The sequence below is a fragment of the Rhizopus delemar genome, genomic scaffold (genome assembly GCF_000149305.1).
Source record: "Rhizopus delemar RA 99-880 supercont3.22 genomic scaffold, whole genome shotgun sequence".
In the NCBI taxonomy this organism is placed as follows: domain Eukaryota; kingdom Fungi; phylum Mucoromycota; class Mucoromycetes; order Mucorales; family Rhizopodaceae; genus Rhizopus; species Rhizopus delemar.
Genome location: NW_027137848.1, coordinates 39,243 through 57,506, shown reverse-complemented (window position 1 = coordinate 57,506; position 18,264 = coordinate 39,243). Strand labels below are relative to the sequence as shown.

At 32.8% G+C, this 18,264-nt stretch overlaps 6 protein-coding genes and 2 non-coding genes across 8 annotated transcripts; 5 read left to right on the top strand and 3 right to left on the bottom strand.

The window, feature by feature from the left end:
• Positions 1 to 1,501: 1,501 nt before the first annotated feature.
• RO3G_16740 (uncharacterized protein) lies at positions 1,502 to 2,454 on the bottom strand (the record flags this gene model as incomplete). The annotated part of the gene is made up of 2 exons (XM_067671324.1): positions 1,502 to 1,545; positions 1,680 to 2,454. 2 exons carry the CDS (start codon positions 2,452 to 2,454, stop codon positions 1,502 to 1,504), a joined length of 819 nt encoding a protein of 272 aa, XP_067527425.1.
• A 2,327-nt stretch (positions 2,455 to 4,781) lies between these two features.
• RO3G_19219 lies at positions 4,782 to 4,854 on the top strand. The gene has a single exon. It is a non-coding gene; the product is annotated as a tRNA-Arg (tRNA).
• A 2,955-nt stretch (positions 4,855 to 7,809) lies between these two features.
• Positions 7,810 to 7,881, bottom strand: RO3G_19218. Its single transcript has one exon. It is a non-coding gene; the product is annotated as a tRNA-Gln (tRNA).
• A 2,122-nt stretch (positions 7,882 to 10,003) lies between these two features.
• RO3G_16739 (uncharacterized protein) lies at positions 10,004 to 11,204 on the top strand (the record flags this gene model as incomplete). The annotated part of the gene is made up of 3 exons (XM_067671323.1): positions 10,004 to 10,130; positions 10,182 to 10,352; positions 10,414 to 11,204. The coding sequence occupies 3 exons, from the start codon at positions 10,004 to 10,006 to the stop codon at positions 11,202 to 11,204; spliced, it is 1,089 nt and encodes a 362-aa protein (XP_067527424.1).
• Positions 11,205 to 11,758: 554 nt separating this feature from the next.
• On the top strand, positions 11,759 to 12,557 carry RO3G_16738 (uncharacterized protein; the record flags this gene model as incomplete). The annotated part of the gene is made up of 2 exons (XM_067671322.1): positions 11,759 to 11,774; positions 11,878 to 12,557. The coding sequence occupies 2 exons, from the start codon at positions 11,759 to 11,761 to the stop codon at positions 12,555 to 12,557; spliced, it is 696 nt and encodes a 231-aa protein (XP_067527423.1).
• Positions 12,558 to 13,308: 751 nt separating this feature from the next.
• Positions 13,309 to 13,965, top strand: RO3G_16737 (uncharacterized protein; the record flags this gene model as incomplete). Its single annotated transcript, XM_067671321.1, has 1 exon — positions 13,309 to 13,965. The coding sequence occupies one exon, from the start codon at positions 13,309 to 13,311 to the stop codon at positions 13,963 to 13,965; it is 657 nt and encodes a 218-aa protein (XP_067527422.1).
• A 320-nt stretch (positions 13,966 to 14,285) lies between these two features.
• RO3G_16736 (uncharacterized protein) lies at positions 14,286 to 15,275 on the top strand (the record flags this gene model as incomplete). The annotated part of the gene is made up of 1 exon (XM_067671320.1): positions 14,286 to 15,275. The coding sequence occupies one exon, from the start codon at positions 14,286 to 14,288 to the stop codon at positions 15,273 to 15,275; it is 990 nt and encodes a 329-aa protein (XP_067527421.1).
• Positions 15,276 to 15,604: 329 nt separating this feature from the next.
• RO3G_16735 (uncharacterized protein) lies at positions 15,605 to 16,726 on the bottom strand (the record flags this gene model as incomplete). The annotated part of the gene is made up of 3 exons (XM_067671319.1): positions 15,605 to 15,931; positions 16,023 to 16,256; positions 16,322 to 16,726. 3 exons carry the CDS (start codon positions 16,724 to 16,726, stop codon positions 15,605 to 15,607), a joined length of 966 nt encoding a protein of 321 aa, XP_067527420.1.
• Positions 16,727 to 18,264: the final 1,538 nt, after the last annotated feature.

The window sequence follows — 18,264 nt, the reverse complement described above, 5'->3', positions numbered from 1 at the left end:
ATTCATTTACAGAAATGATGAATAGTCAAGATCATGACTTATTTAGTATTCATGTTTACTTTGTAGAATGAATCTAATAGTGGTAGCTTTATATAAAAAGGAAGAAGAATGTATTTTATTTAATAAAGATTTAAATTATTATCTTTTATCAACTTTAATATACTTCTTTTAGTTGTGATTATTCAATGTCCGTTATGATCAGACTCTGTTCTACAACACATAGTAGGTGCAGTGAAAAAATCACAACAGTGAGTACTTTTTAGGCAAAGAAAAATTATAATTAAGCAAGAGCACATGATAATAGCGCTTTTGCTTTGCAAATTAAAGTTAGCATATAGTTATGCTGCTATTTAAGGTTGTCTTTCTGTAAGTGAGTTAATTTGAGTTAAGTTTGCTTGTAAAGCTTGATTTAAGGTTGTGATTGCCTTGTAAGTTGTTGTTTTATATAGAGTTTAAGCAGATGTTTGATAAGTAGTGACCACCAGATCTTATGTGTAAGATCAATACGATGTTTCTTGATAAAAGTTAAAGTAGAGTAAAAAGTTTAGGTAAACAGGGACTTGTTAAAGTTTGTTATTTACTGCGTAAAAACATATGATTTATTTAAACTGACCAACAATTTCTTCACAAAAAGATGGGATATATACATATGTATGATATTTTTTTTTTCTTTTTTGCTTTTCTTATTTTTTTTGACCATTTTTATATTTTAAACATTTTTTATCTTTTTAACATTTTTTATAATCTTTTATCTTTTAATTTTTTCTATTGCTATTTTTTGTTGGTTTGTGTTTTGAGTTGAGTGTTTTAGAGAAGTTTTTCTTGAAATTTTTAAAGTAAGGTACTGTAGTGACTACCAGATCTTTTAATTAAGATCAAATAAAGGTAAAGGTAAAAAAAATAAAGGGATCAGGAACTTTTATGAGAAGGTTGCCTGTTTATTGAATAAAATATATAAAATAAAAATGTGAGTAGAACTGTACTGTCCTTTTTCTTCATCTAAATAGTTGGGATATTTATATTGTTAATTTTTTTTTTCTTTTTGACTTTTTTCATTTTCTTGACTTTTTCACTTTTTTGACTTTGTTACACCATTTTTTTGACTTCTTTATCACAACATCAAGCCTCAAAAAGAAGTTTTTGTGACCTACAAAAACATTCAGCTCTAAAATAAATAAAAGGGAAAACTTAATCCGTCATCGCAAAAGTATAAAATGGTCATTGGGTGGATTGAATTCGTGACATCAAGATTCAAATGAGCCATATTTCCAGTTAGGCTATTTTGTAATTTCTGAGAAAAAGTGGTTTATAAACATCCAATGGACTTCCATAAATATTTTGACAACCGTTAAACATGTTTAAAAATATTATATGGTGCTTACTGTTTTTGAAAATTACCGATGTACCAAATGATATAAAACTAACTGGGAACAAAGGTGCTTCACATAAGAAACGCCCCATTATTCTAGACTAAATCGGGAAATATTCGAAACTTCAAAAATTAAACAGCGCCATTCGATTCTGCTTGCCTTATAACCTTAGTTTCTATTTTTGGATTGTTATTCTAGCTCCGCTATAGCTGTAGATATTATGATTTATCCATCGTGGCCTGAAGTGCCAATCACCCGCAACACGTACCATTTCACCGTTTCTGCTCTGGTACGTTGGCATCATTATACCTCCGTACAAGGTATTCAGCTCTGCAATCATTGGTCGCATGAAGTTCTGGAGCTGGTCATCCGTGGGCTCGCCAGGCCCAGGAATCATACCAACCAGGATGATGTTGGAAACCTTCATCCTGCAACTCCTTGGAAGGTTGTTGATTGTGAGATATACACCACCACAAGAGTAGTGCATACCATCACTAGGTTGAAACCAATCAACGTTCAATGAAACCATTAATGATCGACTTCTATTTACGAATGGTTCTCCAGCCGAATCAACAAGACTGTTCCACACTCTACCATCGTAAATATCGTAAAACACGCCTTCTTCCACATGTCGATGTCTCCATTCTTCGATTTCTGTTTCGAATGTTGGACGAACAAAGAACTTCTTCAACGTTTCGACAATTGAGTTGTACGGAAACTCGAGGACAGGCTTGAGGCTGCTACCAATAAAAAGTGAATTGCCGCATGGGTGCTCTTGTCTGTGAGGATTGTTCGCAAACCTAATAAAAGGGCATTGCCGGATATGCAAACTTCCTGTGTCGTAAACACTTCTACAAAGAGAGCAGACAAGGAAACGGGGGACACCACTACTGGCAGAGGAATAATTGACCATGTTACGAGCAGTGGAGATCTTTGTAGGAATCTCCATGCTATGGCCAAGAGCACGAACAAAGAAGGAAAGAAAGGCCAACAAGTCTTCACCGGCTTTCACCGAGAGGTGCTTTGCTTGAAAAAGCACAATGAACAACAGCAAAAGGTGACGAAGCTGCTGTTCATCACCCATTCTTTCCTCTTCGTCAATGCTCATTCCATCTACCAGATTGCAAAATAGAATTCAATAAATAAAAACTTTCTTATATAAAATGCTTTGTTGACTAATAATATACCTTCACTTTCTGGTTCAGGAATTGCTGAAGAGTATTCAATGGTTTCCACCTCGTGGTCATTAGTTTCATTTGCTCTTCTTGATTCTGTTTTTTTTTAACATTAGCACGGTTGTATTTCTGTTGGAAAATAAAAAAAAAACCTCTGTTTCTAACTCTGTCGATAAGTACATGGCCTCTTACAGTTCTCTTTGCAAGCATTCTATATCCATTGGGGTGTTTGATGCATTCAGAACAGGTGCAAACAATTTTGGTAGCGTTGAAGTTGTTCATGTTGTTTATAGTTTTTAAATTTGGAAATAGCAAAAAAATAGGTAGAAAGAGAAAACGTGCCTGATAAAAAAAACATGTTAAATTTCAAAAAACAAAGTCGGTGCTTAAAGTAACTTTTTTTTTTTCCCTGGCTTTGTTTCATGGAATACACCAGATGCTCAAGGTACAAAAGATAAAAAAGAAAGCTCAAGTTCTGGTCAAATGTAAGTTTATAAAAAAAAATAATAGCAACCAAGTCTAATGTTGGTTTCTTTTTTTTTCTTACATTAGGAATTCCTAATGGGACACATTCGGATGACAAACATGAACCTCATGAGCAAAGTTGTTCTTTCCAATACGATAAAACTATAAGAATAACAGACTTTATTGTTGCTTGTTACTGAAAAGTTATTTTTGGTAAAGAAAGTTGCCATTGCTCACATCTCTAATGGCTAATGGCTAATGGCAAATTACACCCATGTGCAAACATAAAGTAAGTAATGAACTAGTATAAGCTTAAAAAACATATATTCTTTTATATTATTTGTCATAAAAAATAATAAAGCAATCTATTTACTTGATAAACAAAAGTGTTTTGTATGTATTTGTTAATTATAACTGCCTTGTGTTATGTTCTGGTAAAGTAAAAGAAATAACAAAGATAAACCAAAAGAATACTTTTTGAGACTGAACTTTATTTAAGACAATCTTAATTGTTCAAAAGAAAACATTACAAAGTCTACTATTTATATTCTTCTATCAATTGGCGGGTAAATGAGTAGTTATGAGCGTAGATCCAATCATTGACATGTTTGATTGAGGAATGATCACTGAATCGATTATGAAAATTTTTAATTCGTTGTTTTTATAGATCTTGTTGTTCTTTAACTGATCTGGGATAACTGTCCCGTCTTCATTGAGAGGAAAGATATATTTATATGAAATGCCTCGAGCCAGATCAAAGTTGACTAGGTACCTGATCCATTATTATTCATTTACAGAAATGATGAATAGTAAAGATCATGACTTATTTAGTGTTCATGTTTACTTTATAGAATGAATCTAATAGTGGTAGCTTTATATAAAAAGGAAGAAGAATGTATTTTATTTAATAAAGATTTAAATTATTATCTTTTATCAACTTTAATATACTTCTTTTAGTTGTGATTATTCAATGTCCGTTATGATCAGACTCTGTTCTACAACACCTTGTAACAAAATGTTAGCAGAGCTTCTTTATTTTTTATTCTTTTAGAATATACACGTATTCTTTTTTTATAATGTAAAAGTAGTTTGCATTTCTATGAAGTGTACTTGTTGTTAGATGATTGTTTTCATTTGAACAATGAACTTTTTATAGCTATACTCTTTTCTTTTCTTTTTTTTTAACTTCGTCTTTTTTTTTAACTTAGTCTTTTTTTAACTTAGTCTTTTTTTTTTACCAAGTCTTTTTTTACCAGGTCATTTTTTTCCCAAACACGACTATTTTATTACGTTTTGTAACACGTTTGTAATGATCTAAGCTAAAAATCACAAACCACCTTCCTAATATGTATTCTTCTGAACAAAATAATCGCAAATTGCTTTTGATTTCCGCATTTTGCCCTCAAAAATAAAAAAAGAAGATATCGGTCTTTCAACGATAGAGGGGAACAGGCTTTCCAAAAAAATATCATCTGTAAAAAAAACAGACACTTTTTTAAAACATGAATAACTCTATGAATACTTACCCTACAAAAAAAACAGAAATATCGTTAAATTTCTTTATTTTTTTCGCACCTAAATCTTTTTTCAAAATTCAAAAATGACCAATACAACGAAAGTTACATCTTTTCTCCAAAACCCATAAATATCTGTCAACCAAAAAATGTTCAATCTTGCGATATGCTTTATCCAATTGGAACGATTATTTGCAGTGGACCAACCACGTGTCTATGCGCAACACCATCTATTATAGCGTTTATCCCCCAATTGAGGGGCTATGGCCCAATGGATAAGGCGTCTGACTACGAATCAGGAGATTCCAGGTTCGACCCCTGGTAGCCTCATATGTGCTAGGTTAGCACATAGTATTTTTTACATACTTGCGCAGTGTTGTCGTATTGTAGCACAAATGATGAAATTTTAGATCAAGAGAACAATGCTGATCACAAGAATAATTTTGATGTCCAGCGACATTGATGTCGTTCGACATAGATGTCAAACAACACAAACAATAAGCCACGCCAATTTTTATATAAATAAGATGAATATTTTTAAACAAAATAACATTATCCAATAAATTCAATAAATCAAATCCTCTTGCGCTTAAAAAGCAATCTTCTTATTGGGTCACAATTACCTTTTCTTTTCTTTTTATTTTTACTTATTCTTTCTGATCTGATACCCGAGTTATCACAAATCAAGAAAGTTCCCTTTTATTTTTATCGTTTATCAAACAATCTTATTCTTAACCTTATTGATCTAAAAAGATCTGGTGGTCACTACTCAAAGACAATTTACTCTAAAGAACTGTTAAACGTTCAATCAAGTTACCTAAACTCAAGTCATTCAAGACTTCAAACCTCAATTTAAACAAATCTACATCACTTTAACACAAGCCAAGTCCCAAGTACTAACAAGTTACAGTATGTTTCATTCTCCTTTTGGATTACGCTACAAATATTCCTTTTTTAATACTGTAACGAAAACGGTGTAACACAATGCAGCAAACTTTGGCAGCATTCGACTTTTCTCTCTCCAATGTAATAGTGGTCTCTTTTTGGACGAAATACGAAACAACTCCGACATGGATTGTTAAAATAATTTAAGTTATTTTAACAACCATTGTCAAAGAAATAATAATAGCCACAAAAATAAAAAAGGTCAAAAAAATAAGAAAAGCTAAAAAAAAAAAAATATTATTCATATATATATATATCCCATCTTTTCGTGAAGAAATTGTTAGTCAGTTTAAATAAATCATATATTTTTACTCAATAATTAACAAACTTTTACAAGAAAGTCCCTGTTTACCTAAACTTTTTACTCTACTTTAACTTTTATCAAGAAACATCGTATTGATCTTACACATAAGATCTGGTGGTCACTACTTATCAAGCATCTGCTTAAATTCTATATAAAACAACAACTTACAAGGCTATCACAACCTTAAATCAAGCTTTACAAGCAAACTTGACTCAGATTAACTCACTTACAATAAGCCAACCCCTAAAATAACAACACAATTACTACGAAAAAGAACTGTGCCACTGTAAAACGCAAGAATAAAACGGCGGAATTTAAATCGGTGCAGTTTATAACGAACGCCTTACAGTTTGCAACGACCTCCTTATACTATACAACAACCACCCAAAATGCCAAAAACAGAACAAAGTCGTAAAATCCAAAAACATATAAATAACCCCAAATAATAATCACAAAAATACTTTCTTAACTTATTCACTTCTTTACTTCTTATCTATTGTTATTTTTAGTATGTTTGGTTTGGGTTGAGTGGTTTAGATAAGTTTTTCTTGAAATTTTTAAAGTAAGGTGCTGTAGTGACCACCAGATCTTTTATTTAAGATCAAATAAAGGTAAAGATAAAAAAATAAAGGGATCAGGAACTTTTTATGAGAAGGTTGCCTGTTTATTGAATAAAATATATAAAATAAAATGTAAGTAGAATTGTACTGTCCTTTTTCTTCATCTAAATAGTTGGGATATTTATATTGTTAAATTTTTTTTTTGACTTTTTCATTTTTTTGACTTTTTTCACTTTTTTGACCTTTCTCATTTTTTTGACCTTTCTCATTTTTTTGACCTTTCTCATTTTTTGACTTCTTTGCCACAATAAGGTTTGTTTTTGAAATAAAGTTCAAAAAATGAATAAGGTTCAAAAGTAAATAAAATCACAAACCGCAGCCTTTGTTGGCGTCAATATTATTAGTTTCTTCCTTACACTATAAAAAGACTATTCGTAATCAAACACTGTAATTTTCTTTATTACTGCTTGGTTGTATGCGGGTTTAGATTTTTAAGTATGTAAGTTTTGTCGATAGTGACCATCAGATCTTGATAATAGTAGATTAAACTTGTTAGAATAGGTTAAACTCTTGAGGTTTAGGAATAGTTTTACAATGAAGATTATTGACTTCAAGGGACTTCAGTATTTAGAATAGAACACAGACCAAAGGGTTTCAATTGAACGCTTGATGGATTTATTGTTTTATAAAGTAAAGAAAATATAAAAAGAATATAAAATTCAGAAGTAAAGTGTGAAGTGAAGTAAAAATAGGGATAAGATATAAGGGTATTTATATGTTTTTTTTGTTTTTATAATTTTATGTTGTTTTTGGTTTTCAAGCAAAAGAGTTGATACTCCGTTTTCAAATAGGTTGTGACGCAAAAGTTCATTTTCTAACTGGCGTGGTGTTATTTTAGGGGTTGGCTTATTGTAAGTGAGTTAATCTGAGTCAAGTTTGCTTGTAAAGCTTGATTTAAGGTTGTGATAGCCTTGTAAGTTGTTGTTTTATATAGAATTTAAGCAGATGCTTGATAAGTAGTGACCACCAGATCTTATGTGTAAGATCAATACGATGTTTCTTGATAAAAGTTAAAGTAGAGTAAAAAGTTTAGGTAAACAGGGACTTTCTTGTAAAAGTTTGTTAATTATTGAGTAAAAATATATGATTTATTTAAACTGACTAACAATTTCTTCACGAAAAGATGGGATATATATATATATGAATAATATTTTTTTTTTTTTAGCTTTTCTTATTTTTTTGACCTTTTTTATTTTTGTGGCTATTATTATTTCTTTGACAATGGTTGTTAAAATAACTTAAATTATTTTAACAATCCATGTCGGAGTTGTTTCGTATTTCGTCCAAAAAGAGACCATTCTCACAGTGGTACTAAAAAAACTTGACTATATATCTTTCAACACGACACTACTACAGCACGTAAAAAACATGACCTTCATGTGGTTTTACTTATTACGAGATGAGAAGGAAAACAGAAGGTCCCACCGAGAATCGAACTCGGATCACCGGATTCAAAGACCGATATGATAACCATTACACTATAGGACCGTTTTCTTTGACGAAAACGTCTTTTGGTTAGGAGTCGCCTTTGATTCTTTTTTGATTCCACTGCACCCAAACCCTATATTCTAAATTATTATACATCGGGTATTTTAACAGTGGAACATCGTGTAAAATAATACGAAATTGAATTTTCTGAATAGAGATGTAATTTTTGTACCAAAAAAAAGCTAGAAAAAAGTATATACTATATCTGTAAAGATATATATATGTTTACACTCTGCATACTGAATAAAATGAAATTGTATTTCTTGTAAAAATTTTTTTGTCTCTTTTGTACTACATGAATCCATGGCAACTTTTAAATTGGGAAAATGAAAAATTTTCAAAACCAGTGTATGATTTTTTAATTTCAACAAAGGCCAATAAAGTATATCTATTGGATTGTAAGCTCGGACATATAACTATTTGAGTTGCGACGTTCTCTTATCAAGCATACTGAATTTGCTATACTGCAAAAAAAGAAAAAAGAAAAGTATGCTTAGTTTATGTACCCAAAAAAAAAGATAAAAAAAATTGTTTGTTTACACTGAAAAGATAAAGAACAACATTTCTTAAGTTGCGAAAGGGAACATAGGCTCAATGATTTTATCCAACGAAGAGTAAAATTAATTGATTACAATTGGAACAACAGAATATATCATAGGAAGTAATAAATGCAAATGTTAAATAAGAGATAAAATAAAAATGAACAAGGAAAAAAGAAAAAAGAAAAAAGAAATACAATTTTTCTTTTTTTGACCACAAGGAAAATAGCTTCTACCACAGATGATAAGGCAATGTTTAAACGACTAAAGCTAAGCAGAAAATAAGGAGGAATGGGTTTGGTAGTCATTTTTATTTTTAACTGCAAAAAGAAACAATAATTATTAACATCAAACGAATTTACATGTTTTGAGATTCCTTATAGCAGAGACTATAAAAAAGAGCTATTGTTAAAGAAATAAAATAGTGCATCTTAAGAGATTTAGAAAAAAAAAAAAAAATAATGTTGAAATTAGAGAATTGCAATGTCGGAATTACTTGCATGTGAAAAAAAGCAATGTTGGAATTACTTGCATGTTAAAAAAAAAGAATGTTAAAAATGACATTTCAAACGAATACCTACTTTTACAAATTGCCTTAAGTTGAACAAAGCCTACATACAGGATCCTTGTTTTATTCATAGAGTATACAAAGATTTACTTTGGGTTTTAGAAAGCGGTTTTAGAAATTGCACTGAAATTGGAAATGTTTTTTTTCAACCAAGAAAAAAAAAATCTAACTGAGATGTCAATTAGAAATGTGTTAATTCATTTACCTTTGTTTGCTAATTTCAATTTCTTATTCAATGTATCTATGCTAATTTATGTGCTTTTTGTCCCAACTTTAAGAATATCATCACTTTGTCTTTTTTCTTTTTCTTTTTCTTTTTCTTTTTCTTTTTTTTTTTTTGTAAAGTAGTGCAGTTAAGTAAGCCAATCAATATAGTACTGAATATGACGGGAAAAGATTCAAATCTTTTAACAGAAAAGTTGAATTGATTTTACTCGATGAAAAATGTATTATTATTTAGTCGCAATTGTATGATGTCGTAATATAGCAACATCAATTGAAATTTGTTAAAGATTCTTATTCTTTGATTTTGGAGTTGTATATAAGGAGTTCATAAAGCGACATATCAATGCATAAAAACTGTTATTGTATTCATACAAAAAAATAAGTACTCATGAATAAATTTAATATCATTGATTTACAGTAAAACCATATCTCTATAAATAAATATGAGACTTCTGCAATAATTACCTTTGATCTGTTGTTCATATCGGTATTTTAAGAATCACATCGGGACCTGTTTTTAAGAACGGTACATCAATGTAATCCTATTTGATAAATATTGTTAAATCAATAAACAACTCACATCATCATTGATTGATTCGTCAAGAAGACAACATGTCATATTTATCCATTATCTTTCCTGAATCTTCCCATTCTCTTTGTATCATTATTTTAACCGATGAATAGAAATAGCGGTAAAAATTTACATATTCAAAAAGTATAAATAACATCAATTGTTGTTGTAAATCAAACAGTATATAATTAGTAACGCAAGTTCTTTATTGTATTTATAATGTATTCTTCAAGCCCATACAAATTCCATTGTTACTGCGCCCAATGCTCTGGAGGAGAAGCAGGCAAGTACCAATTTGTTACGCAATGGACTCTTGCTCGCCATAGAAAGAAAGAAGCTGTTAAAGGTTTGTTACTTACATTAAGATAGTTTTTTTGCTAACGCATCATATAAACAGGTGAATCAGAAATAATTCCAGAAGTTAACACCAATAATGAAGTGATTTCATCAAGTGAAAATGATTCTGAGAATAATGGTGATGAAGACTTTTCTAATTGGCAAGTCATTGAAAATGATGAAGATGATGCCTCTAGTTGTATGGATGTTGTCGAATTCAATGTGCCCAAAGGTAAAAACCTTCTAGAATTGTTTTAATAAAATATAAAATACTTACTTTGTCAAACGTTTAGTTAAACTTGAAGGATTCCAAAGTGATGTTGTTGCTTTCATAGCAATTTTCTTGACGTATTTCCAGCTGTTTTTCATTTCTGAATATGCTGCGGAAATAGTTATGAAATTTGCTAATGATCTTGTTGTCCTCTTACATTATGAACCAATCTTCCCTACCAAGTTGGACACTCTTCGAAATGCTGTTGGAATTGACTATACCTACAAAGGTATGTTTCGCCTTGTTGTCTGTCCTGAATGCCATACCTTGTACCAGCCTGAAGAAGTACACTGTGATTCGAAGTGCATCTTTTCTGAATTTCGCATCACATGTAATGCCCCACTCTTCAAGCCTGCTACGATTGGTGCAAGCAAAATGTACGCCAACAAGGTCTCTGCATTCAATTCCATCAAGTATGCTTTAACCGTGACGTTCTCTCGACTAGGCTTTGAATCAGCAATAGAAGCATGGCGCTATCGTACTCGTCATAACAACACCATGTATGATATCTATGATGGTCAACTTTGGAATGAATTCAAAGATAGAGATGGTAATGTATTTACCAGTCAAGCTAGATCTCTTCTTTTTACGTTGAATGTCGATTGGTTTCAGTCATCCAAAAGAAACGTGTACTCTGTTGGTGCTATCTACTTGACAATAAATAACCTTCCAAGATCCATCAGATACAAAAAAGAAAATATCATCTTGGTTTGCGTTATTCCTGGTCCCAAAGAACCCAAGGACACACAAATCAACAACTATCTACAAGTTTTGGTAAATGATCTGAAGGATCTCTACTATTGCTTAGGATAGGGGGTTTTAGGTAAAAGTAGTATAACAACAAAGATAAAGAAATACTGTTAGAACTTGGTATCTCTTTATTAAGTTAAGATAACTAAGATTGAATATCCTTAATTCTACATGTAAAAAGTGAGAGTATTTATAGACATGATACGGATAAAGAATTAGGACAGATTTATGATCAACTCGACAGAATAGATGATTACTATTTCTAATTATTAGTTTAGCCTGTTCCTAGCTTGTATTGTCAATTATGCTATTGGGATGGTTTCAGATAACTCTGGATGTAGGACTATTTAGGAGACGGTACGGATGAATATAAAATCCTCTAGTTCCGTGATTGGATATTATGGCTAATAATAATATCTCAGTTAGGATAAATGTTTGCGTGACTTAATGATGATCCGGTAAATAATTGTCATTCCTTATTCAACATGCTCATATTATCAATAAACTATATTACAACCACGCCATACATTTGACTGTGTGAAGTTAATATGAATAAAGCCTAATATAAAAATCTAATCAAAGTCTTTTATTGATCTGTGCTGGGAATAATGTTATAAATGATTCCAAAGTTATGTCAACATATTATTTAGGATCATATGAGATTCCTTTTACTAAAATAAAGTGACTATAATCTTATGTATCCTTAACAACTATGGTGACTTTTTTACCTGTACAGCTGAATCTCCTAACGTGCCTGTTCAAGTTCGTGCTGCTCTGTTCTTGATTGCTTGTGATATTCCTGCTAGCCGAAAGGTTAGTGGGTTTACTTCATTCAATGCCACTGTACCTTGTAACAAGTGCTCAACAGCATTTCCTGCTCGTTATAATACTCATCTTCAACGTGATTTTTCTTTTGGCCTTGAAGATATTGACGCTTGGTCACTTCGTACCAATATTGAAAACCGTTATCATGCAAAAAATTGGAAAGAAGCAACCACCAAGAGAAAAAGAGCCGACTTGGAACAGAAGTTTGGTACTCGGTTCTCTGCCTTACATGATTTGGAATATCTTGATCTTGTTCGTTGTACTGCCATTGATCCTATGCATGGTCTTTTCCTTGGAACAGCAAAGAAAATGGTTAAAATATGGCGTACAACCATTTGTGACCTTACCCATGAATTATACCTGACTGATGCTGACTTGAAAGAAATGCAAAAAGAAGCAAATGATATTATATTGCCAGCACAATACACGCCAATCAATCAGAAAATTGCCAGCGATTTCTCTGACTTAAAGGCTGATGAATGGAGAACCTGGTGTCTTGCTCTTTCTCCTCTTTTGCTCAAGTCTCGTCTTCCAGTCCGTCATAAAGAAAACTGGGCAAAGTTTGTACAGGCCTGTCATATCGTACAGTAGGTCAAAAAACTGCTGCAAGGAATTGCAAAATTCCGGTTTTACAGCTGGTTTTCCATGGGTACTGCACCAAACTATCCCAAATTTTGACTGTTTGTGCCACAATAGGAAGGGCATTTATTCGTCGATTATCGGATATGGGCAATGGTTATTGGTGGAATTTGAGATCGCTAAAGGTAGTATTATGAACATCCGACATTTTTTACTTGTTCAGATATGTTTGAAATGACGAATTTTAATACGACCCAACCGGTTGCTATCATAATTTTTCACATTCTTGACATGATTAGAATGTTGCCAGTATATAAAAGCGCTTACAATTCCTTTATTTTAAATTTTATATTTCCTTACTTAAATTATTTCTCTTTTTTACCTTATTACCAATCGCATGCCTAAACGACTGCCAGAAGGAAAAGTAGACGATCTCAAGCAAGCATTAACTGGATCCACATCAACGTACGATATTGCTAAAGAAATTGGAGTACATGAATCAACTGTCAGTAGATACTCTAGACGGTTGTTTCCAAATAGGACAAAAAGCATAGGTGGTAGACCTACAGTAGTCTCCAAAGTGACGAAGCGGTTAATAAAAAGAAAAGTCATTGAAGGGGTTTTAAAGACTGCCAAAGAGGTACACCGGGAGCTGGTTCAACTTGGCTACGATATCTCATACCAGTCAGCAATTAACGTACTGAAATCAATGGAGTTCCATTCTTCAATAAAAAAAAAGAAGCCGTTTTTGACAAAAGCTCATATGCAGCATCGATTAGAATGGGCCAAGAAGCATCAGGATTGGACAGTAGAAGAATGGCGAAAAGTCGTCTTTTCTGATGAAACCAAGATCAACGTATGGGGCTCTGATGGCTGTAAGTATTATTGGAAAAGACCAAATGATCCTCTTCAACCGCATCATCTAGAACTTACAGTCAAGCATGGAGCAGGCAAATTGATGATGTGGGGCTGTATAACTTCTGAAGGACCAGGATATGCTTGTCAAATTTACGATGGGAACATGAACGCGAATGTTTATCAGCATATATTGGACACTACGCTTCGTGATACTATGCAATACTACAATTTCAACTGGTCCAACGTTTACTTTCAGCATGATAATGATCCAAAGCACAAGGCAAAATCTACAATAGACTGGTTAGATAATCATCAAGTGCGGTATATTAGCGATTGGCCAGCTCAGAGTCCGGACTTAAATCCAATAGAACACGTATGGCATCAATTGAAGTTGAAGCTCAGCTGTTACGAACGTAGAGCAAAGAATACGGATGAGCTTTGGGAACGAGTAGAAAAAGTATGGAATGGCTTTGACAAAGATCTTTGCCAAAGGTATATCGATAGCATGCCGGCAAGAATTCAAGAGGTTATTAATAAAAAAGGAGGGTCAACTAAATATTAATAAATAAATTCATTCCGTTCAAATTTTCGTTTTTCCAAATTTTCAAATTGCGCATCTCATACTTCCTTCAATACTTATCCAATAGGGCTTAAACTCTTTCGGATTTCTCAAGACATGTAGAAGATTTACTATGTGGGAACAGAGGCAGTTTGTGCCATTGTAACAGGATGTGCGCTACAAAAACCAAGAAAAATGGATTCCTTGCAGCAGTTTTTTGACCTACTGTATGTCGTCCATGCATTACCCAAAATGAAGCCACGATAGCACACAAGCTATTCCATGAGTTTGTCCTTGGTGTTGCTGAATTGTATGGTCCAGAAATGGTTACTCCAAATATGCATCTTCATCTACATTTGAAGGACTCCATTCAAGACTTCGGTCCAATCTATGCATTTTGGTTGTATGGCTTTGAAAGACTTAATGGTGACATTAAGAAGATGACAGTAAACCACAAGACAGCGTTCGAAGTTACGTACATGAAGAAGTTCCTTTCTGTTGTACATTATGGTGACTACATCCGTAATTTACCACAAGGAATTAAACAGAACCCAGTGATGATGTCTTCCTTTGGTTACTTGTCACCGACACCTTCTGATTCCCTTGTTGCTTCATCTGTTTCAACCAGCTTTGATTTCAGCTTATTTGTCAGTGCTCCTCTACGTTTGAATGATACCTTCACTGGTGCTGAAATTCTACCTCCTGATACGCAAGCTTCTTCTAGACACAAAGTTAGTGTTAATAGGTTGACTCGAGCCCATTATGGTTACCTTCTTGCCTTTTACAGGCTTGTATATACTGATCGAACATTCGCAAGTGCGCTTATTCCAGAAGACCACGATGACTTGTCTACAATGGTACTTCCCGATATTTCTGTTTTCGCTGAAATCGAAATTCTTGGGCAAACGTATCGATCAAAAGCATCGCGTACTACTCGTGGTTGCTATATTGAAGTCGCTTGTAATCCTACTATTCCTGGAAAAGAGGCTGAGATGCGAATTGGTGAAGTTCAGTATTATTTTAGCCATCAGCTTCAAATGAAGAAAACTATAATTCCAAATGGTCGGGTCTTTGCCCCAAATGCTTTTGATGAACACCTCTTTGCTTTTGTACGTTGGTATAACGCTCCTCTTCATCCTTTTCGAGGATTTGAATGTCTTGGTGCCGCGTATTACCATAACTCTTTTCGACCAGCTGGTTCAGACTGTATTCTTCCAGTATCGCGTATCTTTACTTGTGTTGCTATGAAGCAAGGTTATCCTGATAATCATGTTGTCTTTTTACCTCTCCCAAGAAAAACCATTGGTTTGTAAAATATAAAAAAATAAAGTAAAAGTAAAAAAAAAAAAAATTAAAATTTAAAAATCCAAACACCGCGTTTCTTTATATTTTTTTAATTTATTTTACAAGTTTTTTTTTGTTTTTAAAATAGCAAGTTGCCTTCATCCAACTCCATTTCGGAACCAAAAGCCCAAGCGATACCCTCTTCAGTTATATTTTCTTTCTTTATGAAGTCAGGAACAGGCAGCGAACATTTTCTTTGTATACGAGGAAGAAACTGGATGCTGCTATTTCCAGTTCTTTGCCTCTTTGCTTTCTCACTTGCTATCTGATCATCCAAAAGCTTAAAGAATTCAGTGCACTAAATATTGGATAATGAGCTGATTGCGCTTAAAAAGATATTAATTAAACTTACTGCTGGTGATCTGTACTTTGGTACACGAACTTCAAAATAATCAATGGTTTTTGTACACAAGACAGACATGCGTTCCTTTTCGGTAAAAGGAGTTGTTCTATCTGGATTTTGCTCCAGAAGAACTTCCTCTACCTTATCCATTGTATCGCTATTATACATATCTTCTTCTTCAGACATGTACTGCTGTTGAAGCAAGTACTCGCAGTTCGGATAGTTGTTGTAAACGCCTTGATCCTTGTGCTGCTCATACATTGCTTTCCGTGTTTTGATTTTCTAAAAAAAAAATCAATTATAAAATAGCAATAGCCTTTATTGTCCTTACGTTGTTTTTTCGAGTCGTTTTAGCAGCCTTTCTTTTCTTTACGAACTCGTCGACAACACCAACCTCCTCTCCAGCCATACCAGCTTTCTTGGTATAATACTGCCTTTCAAGGTATTTTCGCAAATCGCGGCCATTGGTATGCTTGTACGCATAATGGCTATTGACATACTCTTGCAACAGCTTAAGTACTTTTTGATTCTCAACAGACTTTAGAGGCTTGCTGAGATCGTACTTAGATGACGGAGGTAAATCATTGTAATGATTCCTCACAGCATCCTAAAATTAAAGAAAAAAAAAGTAATTATTACACTTGTTTAAATTTAAATTATTAATAACCTTACCTTAATCGCTGTTGCAATTGGTTTTGCACTTTTGCTGGATTCTTGTTCAAGCTCGCTGTAGGCTTCTTTGACCTTGGCAAATGCCACTTGCAAGGCACGCTTTTCTTCCTGCTCTTTTCTTAACATCTCCTTCAAAGTGTCAATTTCCTTTCTCATATCCAGATAAATGGAGAAGGAAAGAGAAGCTTCATCACGTCCAACATCTTCAGCTTCACGCATTCGCTTCTGGACATTGGTCATAGGGGGGTAACCAGGTCTAGGATAGGCAAAGCTATCAAGAATACCATCACTTGACACAAACTCAGGAACAACAGCACGGGAAGGAAGAGCAATTGGCTGCCCAGCAGAGTTAGAGCCACGAGCATTGACAGGAGCAGGGTTGAATTCGATAATACGGTCAGACATAATGTTATAAGGTACTTTGAAGAAAAAGTAAAGAAACTTAACGTTGAAGTTGAATACACCTTAAATACTATTGCGTTCAATTGTAAACTCAGTTCTATACAAATCAAAAAATCTATAAAAGGATTGATGTCTCAGATCAATCTTTTCTTTTCTTTCTTTCTTTTTTTTGATTTGTTATCCCAGGTAAGTTGTTCTTTTTTTTAAAAATTTTTTTTTTCTAATGTACTTTATTAAAAATTCATAGATATACTTATGGCTATTATAAGTTCTTGGGTCCTTTCTGTATCTGTTTATGTGGTACGTAAGTTTCTAAATTTTCATTGTCTTTATTAACATTCAAATTTAGTTTTCTAAGCTTGATTCTGAAGCTGTTTGAACTCCTTGATATCGTCTTCTAGTTTTTAAAGAGGTTTAAGGTAAGAAAGTCGGGTACATCATGTTTCACTGTAATTAATCTTTTATTTTATTCAGTTTCAATTCTACTTTCCTACTGCCTAGTCTACTGCCTTCATCTTTCTTTTGCTTCTGATCTCTTTTGACTCTGCTTCATTGCATTTGTTTGTTTTGCCTGTTTTGTCTGCTATATTGTATTGTTTGCTGCTTCTGAGGTCTAGGTAAGTGCAATTTTGAAAAAAAAAAAATTTTGGTATCTACCGTTTAAAGGTGTTGTTTCATTATTCCCATCGATCCCTTGTTCCTTTTCCCGCCTTTTTGTATCATTTTTAATAAACAAATGAACCAATAATATATAATCAATATGACGATAAAGCCCCAAAATAAACGAATAAAACTACATTTTTAACCAATAATACCGTATTTTAAGCCTATTTTATTTCCTAATATAAACCATCCAGAGTTATATATAATCATAATAAGCCAATAAGAAAGTATTGCGAAAAGGCAATAAGCCAGTAAAGAAGTAATATTCAAGAGAAATAGACGTATAAGGAAGTATTACTAAAGGCAATAAACCAATAAAGGAGTAGTATCAAAGAAAAACGCAAGCATGTAAGGTCCAATAGAAAGGTGTTATGTTTGTGTATCATCGTAGAAAGAACAATGAAGCGGCGCGTCACCAAAAGTAACACGGTATTCCACATACATATCTTAACATTTAGAGCAAAATACACGAAGTATATATTTTATGAAATTTGTAAATATATTGACGTAAACTCGAAATATCTGATTATATTCTGTCAAATATATTGTTCTATATATAGCAATTATGTGCAGTGTTCACTGAACCCAAACCTGGTTATCCAAATTGATAAAGGTGATCTTTTTTAATAGTGGTAATTCTATTAAAGGAATGAGAACGTGGATTTCAATGTTAGAAGCCTGATTTTTATATCAGAAGAAAGCTTGAAAAAAATAGATTTTAAATCTATGAAAATAAACAAAAGTCTATAATACGTTTGTTGAATAAAAAGACATTGTATTTTTTAAAAAAAATAAACATTTTTTTTGTGCTACATGATGCCATACAAGATTGCAAATTGGGAAGACCATCTTTTTTCAACTTCAGTGCAAGGTTTCTT